This window comes from Liolophura sinensis, chromosome 4 (assembly GCF_032854445.1).
Source record: "Liolophura sinensis isolate JHLJ2023 chromosome 4, CUHK_Ljap_v2, whole genome shotgun sequence".
NCBI lineage: Eukaryota > Metazoa > Mollusca > Polyplacophora > Chitonida > Chitonidae > Liolophura > Liolophura sinensis.
In genome coordinates, this window is record NC_088298.1 from 12,407,016 (window position 1) to 12,421,041 (window position 14,026).

The 14,026-nt window shown below is 38.8% G+C and overlaps 1 protein-coding gene across 1 annotated transcript in view; it reads left to right on the plus strand.

The window, feature by feature from the left end:
• LOC135464703 (serine/threonine-protein kinase ULK4-like) overlaps window positions 1-14,026 on the plus strand; it is a 50,605-nt gene that overhangs the window by 15,555 nt on the left and 21,024 nt on the right. The window contains 10 exon segments of the mRNA XM_064742206.1: window positions 87-280; window positions 604-712; window positions 2,187-2,385; window positions 2,549-2,609; window positions 3,311-3,536; window positions 4,155-4,233; window positions 10,874-10,981; window positions 11,811-11,894; window positions 12,533-12,607; window positions 13,934-14,020. Of these exon segments, the coding sequence (XP_064598276.1) occupies window positions 87-280; window positions 604-712; window positions 2,187-2,385; window positions 2,549-2,609; window positions 3,311-3,536; window positions 4,155-4,233; window positions 10,874-10,981; window positions 11,811-11,894; window positions 12,533-12,607; window positions 13,934-14,020 (1,222 nt within the window).

Genomic DNA, 14,026 nt, shown 5'->3' on the forward strand with positions numbered 1-14,026 from the left:
CAGCTAAACCTGAATCAGTTAGTACCTGAATCAGTTAGTACCTGAATCAGTTATTAAATCCGTGTATCATTTAATCTGTTGTACAGGTTAACCTGGCCAGGACTGGTCACTCACACTTTCTGGGAAGGTCGGCTGAAAGATTTGGCAAAGGACTTTGTTTCTTCTCAGGAATTTACCCAGAATTCCCTGACACCACACGCAGCAGTATAATAGAGCACAGGGTGGTTCTGTGCTGGGCAGGGTGAAACTGTAGATTTAGGTCGAGTCAGGACCGTCCCATGTCTCAGCTAGACGTCATTGAGGGAAGACCGACCAGGTAAAACTGTACACCAAGTAACAGAAAGCTCAGATCAACTTATTGCCGTTAGCAAATACTTCCCTTCAACCAAATTACCTAGGATTGTTTGGAGTTTTCCACCAACTTGATTTCTCTGGAATTATGTGTTTGTCAGTAATCGCACATATGTAACACCCATGTTGTTGTCATAACGTCACAGAAACATTGAACATTTGTTACTAATGGGTGTGACATACGCTTGACCTATTTGTAACAATACAGATTATGATTGGTCAAATGTGTGTTCCTCTTGACAGTTATGAAAGGTGTATTTCTCACACCATATGCCCTTGTCACTTCAGGCTCAGTGATTGGGGACCACATGAGGCCCAAGACAGCTCCTGGGGAGGAAGGAGGTCATCTGTTCACCCTCAGGTACAAAATATCTCTACCCCGTTACATTGCCGTAACTCATAGTATAACCCCTCAGTAGAGACCTTCAGTTAGAGTGAGTGAGTGAGTGTTTGGGGTTTAAACGTCGTACTCAACAATTTTTCAGTCATATGACGACAAAGGAATCATTAGGGTGTATGTAATGTGCCTCCTTGTCGCAGGACGGGTTTCCACTGCTCTTTATCTAGTGCTGCTTCCCCTGAGACGCCTTACCGAAGGCAAGTAAGCCGCCCCGCTCGAGCCTTATAGTGATACGTGTCAACCAGTCGTTGCACTATCACCCTTCATTTTGAATGCAAAGCGAGAAAGTTACAACTTCTGTTTTAAAGTCTTAGGTGTGACTTGACCCAGGATTGATCCTGGATCTACCGCTCCTGAAGCGGACACTCTACCAACTGTGCTATCGGGGCCAGTACCTTCAGTTTAGAGGTTAGAAGTTCATCGGATTAACTCGTAACCTGTAGCTTCAAACTAAAATATTAAGTGACTAATTCTGTTTTTGAAGTTAAACTTTTAACTTTCAGCTAAAGATGCTGAATCTATCTAATGATGGCCTCATACAGTATAAAACTCCTTCTTTGGTGTCGGGTGCCTGTTATAATATCTGCATATTTGACTGTTGGCCAGGGGCTGTTTACACCAAGGGATCACCAGTTTATTTTTGCAATAAGTCACTCATGCCTGTAATCAAACAAGTAATTGTAAAGGAATCATAAGTTAGGCTAGTTTTGACCAGTCCATCCATAAACACTCAGTGTGCTTTTTTAAAATTCTGACATTTATCATAACACTGAGTCATTCACTATCACTGGAAATAGTTGCCTCTGTTTTTTATGTCCTTGTGGGTTGGATTATGAAGATTATAATTGTGCTTACAGACAGCAGCTGCAATAAATTTGAACATTCAGTTATTTGTCAACCCACAAATAAGACATTTCAAAATGGCTGTAGAATGTGAGCCGTTCACTACCGCTGAAGTGTTAACGGTCATTGTGACCACTAGGCAGCGAGTTAATTTAGTTTGATCTGGCAGGGTAGTAATTAGGAGGTGAATTAGGCACAGGTGGGAAGGAGATGATACTGTGAACTTGCAACCTTTTCAGCCTCTGAAGTAGTTTTTTCTTTCGAATTTATGCATGCAATTATTATGCAAAATTAGACAGAAATGATTTGTTTGTGTCACTGAAGATGAAATTTTCCTAAAGCTCTGAAAATTATTCCTCTGGATCCTGTACATGTAGTTCTCTTAGAATGTTAAAATATTAATTGCACAGGTGGTTGAAAAGAATGAAGAATTAGACTAAAGGTAGTTTGAAATCTGTGCGAATTTTGAATAGCACACTGAGTCCATCTAGACAGACTAGGGTCAAGCTAAATAATGTACTGTGTTCATAATTACAAATCTGCTTGATTTATGAAAATACTATATGTGTTTGACAATTATTTTTGTCACCAGTGCACGACCTCATACAGCTGCCGAGGTTGACAGCAAAGTTAACTCCCCTGCCAGGACTGTTCAGTCCCCGCTGTCTACTCATCCCTTGTTGACGGCCCGTGAAGGCATTGATGGGGTGGATGTGGGAATTAGCAGTGCCACTGAACTCATCTTCCACTCCAGTGACTTTAGCATAACTCCTATAGTGGACAACCCAAAGGTACTTCTGTCACTCCCTTATAAATCCTGAATCAAGAATGAGAAATCATTTCCAGAATTAATATTTTATGACATTTATTTGTATCTAAAAAATCAAATCTTGGGGTAAAAGTTTCGGTTATTTAACATATTTATTTCAGTTTTTTCCCCCCTTGGCTTTTCAGATCCAGAAACCTGCTTCACTGAAGTACGATGTGAAGATGTTGCAGGTGCCCCCATATTCAGGTATTTAACAAGCTCTCTCCTTTTCCCTTCACCTTTATTGCTGTGGTATGAGTGAAACATTTTTTACTATGATGCTAAACTTCAGTCAAATAAATAAATGGGATGGAATAACAAATGTCAATCAACAAAATATCATTTATCTCGTGGTTATGAAGTAAGGTGATAGAGAGCAATTGGCATCAGTGTTAGTAGCTTTTCAGGTAAGCTTTTTTTCTTTTTTGGTTAAGGTCAGCTATTCCGTTCACATGAGCTCGCAGAGTAAGGTTTTATGTTTAAGCTTATTTTTCAGTGCATATTCTTGATGGACATGCATTGAGTTAGATCTCTCTATTCTGAGATTCTATAAGAGTTATTTTTTTCAAAATTTCATCAGACTGAATTTCCATACAAGCAGTCCCATGGTACAAGGTTTATGTTTGAGTAATCTAGTCTTATAAATTACACTATGTCTTTAGCTTCAAATTTAACATTATTTGAAGATGTGCACCTCTTAAATCTGAATTCTTCTTGACTTCAGCATCCAATACATTTGAATCAGATGTCCAGTCAACTTATGCTACCATTAAAGCTGAAGTACCATTGGGCTGTTCGCCGGGTTTGTGTTATGTTTGACAAAGTCAGCAAAATGAGGAATACATTTCTTACATGTAAAAAATTTCTCATATTGTGGTGTGTTACATATAATGCTATTGTGATTTCAGTGGAGAAGATTTTATCATTGTCAGAGAAGGACATGGTGAAACATCTGAAGATAATTGTGGATAACATAGCTTGCCCAGAGAAAGGCCCTCCCTCCCAGAAGAGGGTGAATCTGCTGAATTATGCGGGCAGCATCGCTGCTAACAGCTTGATCGCAGGCTACCTGGTCAGGATGGGAACCCTGGGGGTGCTGGCTAGGCAGGTCAAGGAAACACAACACCTGGATGGGTGAGACAGATGCCAGAGGGTTCTTTTCTTCTTCACTTGTCACAGTTTTAAGCTGTATAAATGCATGTTAAGGAAATCCTATTGAAAGGGGTACAGAATCGACACTGATCAGCTCTGATTCGCTAACACTACAGATAGGATTTTCAGGGTTAAACAATACACGCTTGAATAAATGCACCATACCTAACATTCAGCTTAGGCTAGGCAGAACCTGGACTTGCATGTTTGTAATGTCAGCCAGTCAGTGGTGATTCTGTATCCCTTTAGTTCACCTGTTGACAGTTTGTGAGAAATGACTGGGAAAATGACATATTCGTACTGAATTACTAGTGTAAATCTGTTTGTCTACAGTATTTGCAGATAAAAGAGTTTAGGGACTCGGGAGATGGGTTACAGGTTTTGTGAAATATTTCCCAACATACAGTTCATGGAAAATTTTCTCCAACTTTCTACAATTCCTTTTTTCAGTTAATTTGAATAAGAAATTTAAAAAATGATAATGATCAGCTACATGTTGAGTGGTAACGTTGAAATGTTTTTTTTTTTTTACTCATTTAGATGTCACATCATTTCCAGTGTATTAATGGCATATGTGACTTGTGTGTTGTTTTGTTGCAGGAGAGTGAAGCTGGCTAGGACATTAGGACTGACAGCTGCTCACTGTACAGAGCTTGACACCAGTCTCAATCTCTCTGAGGTAACCTAACTTTGACAAACAGACATCCTCCCAAGAAATCCCAATCAAGGGGTAAAGCTTATTTACCTACTGATGCATTATCATTATGCTCCCCACCTTGGAAATGGGAGAGGTACACAGGGATTGCTTTTACCTTGTGTCTTTGGGTCAGGTTTCCCCATTACAGAGGAATCATGAAACAGCAGGTGCTTGTGAATGGTGCCTATATTTAGTCTATTAGATTAATGTTTGGTCATCTGGGGGCCCTATTGACTCAGGTTTTTTATAACAGGCGCGTGATGAAGATTAAAGAGGAGAATTACCTACCTCATATATTACTCTGCATGTCAGAAGCTGGGCATACCTTGCAGCTTAATGGCTACATGAAAAGGAACCATAAAAATAGAATCCAACGGCTGTGAAATGGGTCTATTGCTCTTCTTCTATTTTTAATTTTCTTGTAACTAACGACCAATTGGTCATTGATCTTCTCCACCCACAAAGGGCCTATCAGTTATTCTGTCTGTAATGGAGGACCAGGCCCCACCTCACGATAACATGACTTTAAAGAGAGTGCATTGCACCAGAAGGTCATAATATGATATACTGTAAGATTGTAGACATTTTCCCCAAATTTTTTTTTGCAACTAAGTGTTACCATTTATATTTGTTCGGTTAGTGTGAGCATGAAAATCTTCATTATTTGTACCACTGCCGTACGTTTCAACAGATCAAGGCAGCGTGTCAAGACAAGTTGTATTTCAGCTTTATTTTATATGTGCTGATAATATCAAGCACACATAAAATACATGTACAATCTCTCAACCTTTATTCAGTCTTTTCAGGATCATATCCAAATGTTCATCACATATAGCAAACGATTACTAACATCTCATTCCACAATTTAACAGATAACTTCTTCAACAGACCATGAAAAACTTTGTATAATAAGTTTGTTGGCATTCACGCAATTTGGAAGATCAACTATTGGGCAATAACCCAAGGGGTCAGGCAGTGCTACAGATAATTTTCAGTGATAGTGCAGTACTCCCTACTTTCCAACAGAGGGAGTAGTGGGTAAACCTACTGCAGTAAACATTTTTTGAAAATACTCAACACTTCACTATTTTCGGTCCCCAGCAATACACGTAAAAAGTGTGAAGAATATTGAGAGGAGCGGGGTTGAGAAATGTAAAGGCTCACATGTGCATACATGTATAGACCTACATAGACCTACCGGTTCAGAGAATCTGGTAGTTGCATACATGTATAGGCCTACATAGACCTATCGGTACAGAGAATCTGGTAGTTACATACATGTATAGGCCTACATAGACCTACCGGTACAGAGATTCTGGTAGTTACATACATGTATAGGCCTACATAGCCTTACCGGTACAGAGATTCTGGTAGTTACATACATGTATAGGCCTACATAGACCTACCGGTACAGAGATTCTGGTAGTTGCATACATGTATAGACCTACATAGATCTACCGGTACAGAGATTCTGGTAGTTGCACACATGTATAGGCCTACATAGCCCTACCGGTACAGAGATTCTGGTAGTTACATACATGTATAGGCCTACATAGCCCTACCGGTACAGAGATTCTGGTAGTTACATACATGTATAGGCCTACATAGACCTACCGGTACAGAGATTCTGGTAGTTACATACATGTATAGGCCTACATAGCCTTACCGGTACAGAGATTCTGGTAGTTACATACATGTATAGGCCTACATAGACCTACCGGTACAGAGATTCTGGTAGTTACATACATGTATAGGCCTACATAGACCTACCGGTACAGAGATTCTGGTAGTTGCATACATGTATAGGCCTACATAAACCTACCGGTACAGAGATTCTGGTAGTTGCATACATGTATAGGCCTACATAGACCTACCGGTACAGAGATTCTGGTAGTTACATACATGTATAGGCCTACATAGACCTACCGGTACAGAGATTCTGGTAGTTGCATACATGTATAGGCCTACATAGACCTACCGGTACAGAGATTCTGGTAGTTGCATACATGTATAGGCCTACATAGACCTACCGGTACAGAGATTCTGGTAGTTGCATACATGTATAGGCCTACATAGACCTACCGGTACAGAGATTCTGGTAGTTGCATACATGTATAGGCCTACATAGACCTACCGGTACAGAGATTCTGGTAGTTGCATACATGTATAGGCCTACATAGACCTACCGGTACAGAGATTCTGGTAGTTGCATACATGTATAGGCCTACATAGACCTACCGGTACAGAGAATCTGGTAGTTGCATACATGTATAGGCCTACATAGACCTACCGGTACAGAGATTCTGGTAGTTGCATACATGTATAGGCCTACATAGACCTACCGGTACAGAGAATCTGGTAGTTGCATACATGTATAGGCCTACATAGATCTACCGGTACAGAGATTCTGGTAGTTGCATACATGTATAGGCCTACATAGACCTACCGGTACAGAGATTCTGGTAGTTGCATACATGTATAGGCCTACATAGACCTACCGGTACAGAGATTCTGGTAGTTGCATACATGTATAGGCCTACATAGACCTACCGGTACAGAGATTCTGGTAGTTGCACACATGTATAGGCCTACATAGACCTACCGGTACAGAGAATCTGGTAGTTGCACACATGTATAGGCCTACATAGATCTACCGGTACAGAGAATCTGGTAGTTGCATACATGTATAGGCCTACATAGACCTACCGGTACAGAGATTCTGGTAGTTGCATACATGTATAGGCCTACATAGACCTACCGGTACAGAGATTCTGGTAGTTGCATACATGTATAGGCCTACATAGACCTACCGGTACAGAGATTCTGGTAGTTACATACATGTATAGGCCTACATAGACCTACTGGTACAGAGATTCTGGTAGTTACATATAGGAATACAAATATATGTATGTACATGTCGATTGTCCGGAATTATGACTTGTCATAACATTCTAGAACATTCTAGAATAAATTAATTATTTCAGCTCTATTTATTACACCTCAACCTGTATGCCTACTGGGTTCATTCCAATAACTCACTCACTGACAACTTTACCTTTTCATTTTGTTTTGATAGCAGGGGTTGCAGTATTATTTCATTCTATGGTAACTTGCCTAATGTGATTGGTAATTTTTTTACCTGCCGAAACATTACTGTATGATACCCTTGTTATACTACATCTACATTAGAAGACAAAAAAAATTATTATTTGCGTTTTATTTATTGGCAGTATATAGTATGAGTCTAAAGTGTTCCTGAACAATAGCTGTATTTAATTGCATCAGCTGCTCTCCTCAGAAATCACCGATACATGTACGCGTTTGAAATTGGACCCTCAATGCCACTGGGGTCAAGGTCAGTGGTATACCTGCCATCTGATAATTTCCACATTCTTTTTTTTTCACCACTTTGGTGATTAACAAAGCGCTTGATTGCCGTAATGTAGGCCTAAATATTATTAGGAGCTGATAACTACATGAACGTAGGCTACCGTACATGGTGTAAATCTTTTCACTACATACGCTATCACAGGCAATCAAGGTACCGACTGGTATGTGACATTTACTGTCATGACCCATCAAATAGCCAAAGCGCTTTTGATAACCTTTCCTGACACAAAACTTTACGAATAATAAATGAAAGCATGACACCAAACATAATTAAAATTTTTATTCAAAGCATAATCATAACATATAAATCCCAACAAAACAATGAAGAAAACATCACGAATGGAAGCTGATATTTGATCATAACACACGGTCTACTTCTTTAAGTGGACTCACACGTCGTACTTGGGTGAAGCAACTTCTGGCAATTTCTTCACCATTTTTCGTGGCTCTATAATGGGCCTGTGGCAGTTCGCACTAGTAGACACATAACAAAGATTATGTTTCTATATCAAATGAAGAAAATTATGCCCTAGGATTTTTGTTGAAAAAAATTTATTTTGGAGATATTTTTATATCTGTTAATTACCCCTGCATATTATGCATATTTTCCGTCAACAGTCAGATTTTTTCAGAAATTATGTCATCTTTGATCTTGTGCAAAACTCACTAAACACCCCCTTGACGTTATCGCTGTAAGCTAGTTAATTTCCGGACTGACCGCTGTGGCCTTAAGACAACTGTACTTTTAAGCCACTTTTACCCCCAAAGTGAAAGTTGAAAAATTTGTTTGTACTGTTATATGTTATTACACATGATTATCTGCACATTAAGAAATAAAACCAAAGTATTCCATGTACCCTTTAAACTCAACTGAAGTCAACTTGATCGTTGCATCGGGTCCTAAGCATTTATGCAAAGGAAAATGTGACTTAACTGAAGTTTTTGTGTTAACAAGCAGTTGACAGAGTTTTGCATGACTCACATCAAATATAGGAAGTACAAAAATAAACTGAACAACTTGATCCATTTTTGGCAAAAGGATTTCTTCGAAAAAACTTAACGATCAAAATTACAATATCAGAGAAACTTGGAAAGTATTGAGTGATCTAACAGGACATGGTAAATGCAAGAACATGCCCACATGTTTTAATATTGATGGGTTATCTGTTCCAGATAAAAGTGTCATTTCCATCAGATTTAATGACTTTTTTCGACTATCACTTCCAGTCTTGATGTTAAGATAGCCCCAAGCTCAAAACATTTTTCAGATTTTCTAGGTGAGCTGGTAGAAGAAAACTTTCAATTTTCTCCTGTCTCGTTTAATCCTGTTGAAACCACTATACACAGTCCAAAGTCATCAGCTCCAGGCTTAGATGACATTTGCATGTCTGACCTCAAACTTGTTGCAAAAGATATTTCGATTCCCCTTGCACATAGTTAATTTGTCCCTTATGTCAGGATGTATGCTGTCTTCATTGAAATGCGCAAAAATTATCACCATCTTTAAATGTGGTGACGCCAATGGCATTACAAACTAATCTGAGCAAAATAATGGAAAAAATGGTTGTAAAACACGATGAATGATTTTCTGACAGCCAGTGACATCATTTTGCCCAACCAATTTGGTTATAGAACTGGGAACATTCTGTCGTGTCTTTCCTTGACCTGTCATTGGCTTTTGATACTGTCAACCACAAAATCCTTCTACAAAAAATTGAATACTATGGGGTTCGAGCTCATAGCACTTAGTGGTTCGAGCTCTTTCTTTGTGGACAATACCAATCAGTTCACTTTGAAGGAAATATGTCAAAAGACCGTAAGGTAGATTGTGGTGTTCCCCAGGGCTCAATTCCTGGTCCTATATTATTTTTATTGTACATTAATGACATTACAACATCGTCAGATATTCTGGATTTTACATTATTTGCTGATGATACCAGTGTCTGCACTTACGCACCTACAACTGCCGGGGCTGTATACACTATGTCTAAAGAGTTGCATAAAATATTCGAATGTCTGACAGCTGACATTCATGTCCCTGAATTTTAGTAAAACAACATGCATGCATATAAATGTATCCAAAAATGAGGCACTTTCGATATCGTTGCATTTGCATGGCGTTGAAATAGCCAGTCTGCAAGAACACAAGTTCTTGGGAGTTTATTTTAATGCAAGGCTTTTCTTGGACATCACACATTAACTTTATTAGTAAGCGAGTGTCAAGAAATATTGGCATCATCGAGCACATTCGAGCAAATGTCAACAAGAAAACACTGCTTATTTTGTACTACTCTCTGATATTCCCTTATCTTCCCTATGCAAATGTTTTATGGGGCAACATATACATGAGTCATCTCCATCCCTTAGTAATTCTTCAGAAACACATCATTCACCTCATCATTTTCTCTCAAAAGACTTGATCATGCGGCTCCATATTTAAGAACCCCAAAATCCCCCCACTTGCACAAATACACTGATACTCATCCTTGCTACTCGCACATAAATCCATTCACCAAACACTCTCTCTTCCTCACAATTTTACACAGCTGTTCAGAAAACCATCTGAAGTTTACAATTACCCAACCAGATCCTATTCTTTCAATCTCTTTTCTAACTTCAAATCTGTCCACATATTTCATGAGATCATTAGCCCTAAGGGAGTGGAATAGGCTTCCTCCAAACCTCAAAGTAATCAGTATCACGCCTGTTCAAATCCTGGTTAAAAGACAGAAGGTGTTACACAAAATATTCTTCACACTATTGTATAGTTAACTTAGGTGATTATAGTGTTCCATTTCTGTGTGAGTTTTTTCTCAGTAGCTTTTCTGCTTTTGTTAATACAGTTATTCACTAATTATCCCTCCTATGAGTCTTTTATCCCTGACTCATTATTATTTGATAATAATGAGTCAGGGATAAAACAAGTCCCTTGGACTTCATTCCCGACATTTATGTCGTTATAACATATACTTACATGTACTTATGGTGAATAAACATTCAATTCAGTTCCAAAAAGTCCACCATAAATACCCTGAAATGATATGTGTCACATATTGGCAAGCTATTTGCCATTAACATACACTTCTGTTTCTTTCACCCATCAAACTGGTCCTCATCGTGTACATGGAAGTGAAATATCCTCCAGTATGACATTAAATAAAAATAATATAACTCCATAAACTTGAAATTTTTCTGGTAATTGAAATTATTATGTTTTGTTTTTTTTCTGAAGGTTTTCACTTTGTTAACTGAGGTGATTCGGGAAAATGGAAAAAATGCGCGTTTGCGTCACGGGCTGTTGCCAGCACTAGGAGAAATGCTGTACCTCGTGGCCTCTCAGGTATCATGATATATCAGCAGAACTAATCTTCTTCATTATTAGCATACAGGGATACAATAAAGTTACAATTGTATGTTCGTTAATTATATTTGACAACTTTGTTTTAACGGAGAACAATTTATATGAAATATATGCGTCAGTATAGGTTGATTTTGTTTATGAAGCATTGGTCTACTGCTGTCTCCATTAACTATTTCAGGACTTGAGGAAAAATATAGATTTTAAATCATTCTATATGTAATCTAGATTTAATCCTGAATAAGATGTGCCTCCGTCATGTAAATGAAGTATTCTTGAGTACAGCATAAAAAAAGTCAAATAAATCAATACACAGTGTGTAATTGATGAATTTCTTTTGTTTCAGTCTTTTTAGACCATTGTCAGAGTATAGAATTATATTTTTTTCTTCTGAATATTACAATCTGAGGGGGTGGGGGCCTAGTGGTAGTGCAGCACAATGACTCATGAGCCCCTCACCAATTCTGTCACTATGAGCTCAAGTCAACCTAATACTGGCTTCTTCTCCAGCCGTACGTGGGAAGGTCTGTCAGCAATCTGCGGATAGTTGTGGGTTTCCCGTTTGCTCTGCCAGCTTTCCTCCTACCATAATTCTGGCCGTCGTCATATAAGTGAAATATTCTTGAGTATGGGCATAAAACACCAATCAAATAAATAAACTTAAAAGTTTTTAAATCCTTATGTTAATATACAAATACAGTCTCTGTTTAAGTTCAGAATTGTGTAATATGAATGTTTTTGAGGTGTTTTGCTACTGTATGTGTATTGTCTGTGTTCGAAGTCTTTTACTGTATTCTTGTGTGTTGTCCAGGAGGACATGCTAGGAGCCCCTGTAGAGGCCTGGACTGTCCCTGCCATGACGTATACTGTTATTACACGCTGCTGTGGTAAAGGGGTAAGATACTGGCATCATGCAGTTAGTTCACATGTTTTTACTGGGATATCTTAAATTATCCTGCATGAGACAAAATAGTTCGCTGTCATTGCACAGCATCAGTCACATGGGGGACGTTTATATTCTCGTATCCCGCAGCCAGTCACTAGGTTACTTCCCCTTGACTGTTTGCTTGTGAAATCAATGGCCACATCAGTGAAGCGAGTCGGCTATACATCGGTCTTTTACTCTGAATTTGATAGGTCTTTTGTGAATGAATTTGTTTCATGGTTAAGCCGTGGTAGGATATGGGAATATATGGTGTCAGTAACCCTCATATTTGGCTTGGCTGATAAAAATACATGTAGTTAAGGGTTTTTTTGGACAGCACTGGTTCTATATGCATGTTTTGACAAGGTTATCCCCCTTTGTTTGGTTTATGCATCTGTCACAAGTTTAATGTGACAGTAGTGATTCACATATACAAAAAGTCAAGTCTTACGAGCTGAATTGATGGTTCTTCTGTGGGATAGATTTGTTATGTGGTTTCTTAGTGACAAGATACAGAAATGTACATGATATGCGTGTGTATACGTAGATAGCAGAAAACTTTCATTCTCCTACTTATGTATGAAATTCCAATTATTATATGTCCATAGGAAGATGGGGTTGTTAATCATCAGGCAGCTAAGATCATAGAGAATGTAGCAGCAACCAGTGGACAGCACTGTCAGGTATGTTTTTACTGTTATGTCAGTGTATGTGGTCAAGGAGTGTTGTTGTCAGGATCAGAGTTTGTTCATTAGCAAGGCTATCAGTGCGATAGAATCTGTTATATTTATCACACAGTTATGTAAATTGTCACTTCATTAAATATGCTAAAATATGTTCGTTGAAGCTGCAGCCTTATATACAACATGGTCTTATCAAGTATATGTGTGTTATATTAGTTTTATGAAGTAATAACTACTGCTAAGTAATTGTAGATTCCACTCTATATGGTGCACATGTAGATGTTTGTAGAATCCCATGTTCCTTGTATTCCACAGATATGTTTTATACATATCAGATAAATCAATAAATAAGAGGTAGTTATCACAAAATTACAACAGATTTATTATACTGGGCAGAGCCCAAGGGAAACCCACAACCATGCACAGGTTGCTGGCAGACTATCCCACATATGGAAATTATAGCAGATGAAAAGAGCGAGAGTGTAACTGCCCGAGAAAATGGTTAGAAAGAATGTGCTTCAGTTCAATAAAACCAAATTTATAATGTTTACTGTGCACACATTTCAATTCTACTGTTCTTTGATTGTGTAGTAAAAAGGTGATGTGTTTGTGTTACGTGATAGACGTCTGTCTTAATCCCAAGTGTCATGTGCTGTATGCATGTCCTTGGTGCGGTGACTTTCTCGAGCTATAAACTGAACTGTGCTGCTCATATCACTGAAGCATTAGTGACAACATTGTAAATAAAAGGAAGAAAATCAGCACCTCGCTGGCTCTGATTTGTTAAAATGCTGACTTGCTGCTAAAATCAAGGCCGTGATCATTTACATCGCTTGTTGAAATCCAGCTCTTGCTATTTTGGCTACAGCTTTACATGCAAGTCCATGCAAGGTTTGTCAAATACCTGATGAAAGGCCAGTGGTTTACCGAGTCGAGTCACACCTAAGACTTTAAAAGAGGAAGTTGTAACTTACTCACCTGGCATTCAGTATGAAGGGAATAGTGGAACGGTTGGTTGACCCGTATCAGTGTAATTGTATAATGGCTTGGGCGGGGCAGCTTACTTGCCTTCGGTGAGTCGCTAGAGAGAAGCAGCACTAGATAAAAGAACAGTGGAAATCCGTCCTGCAACAAGGAGGCACATTACCTACACCCTAAGGATTCTTTCGTCGTCATATGACTGAAAAATTGTTGAGTACGACGTTAAACCTCAAGCACTCACTCACTCCTTCACCCATATATCTTACCACCATTATATAAGTGAAAACTCCCAGAGTGCACCAACCAAAGTATAAAATGCATTGTGGTATGTTCTTGTTGTTTCAGAAGTTTGTCAGTACAGAGGTGGCCCAGGCCCTGTGGCTTATCTTTAAGAACGTGACCCTAGAGGCTGTTAGAGTGACGGCACTCTCCGTAAGC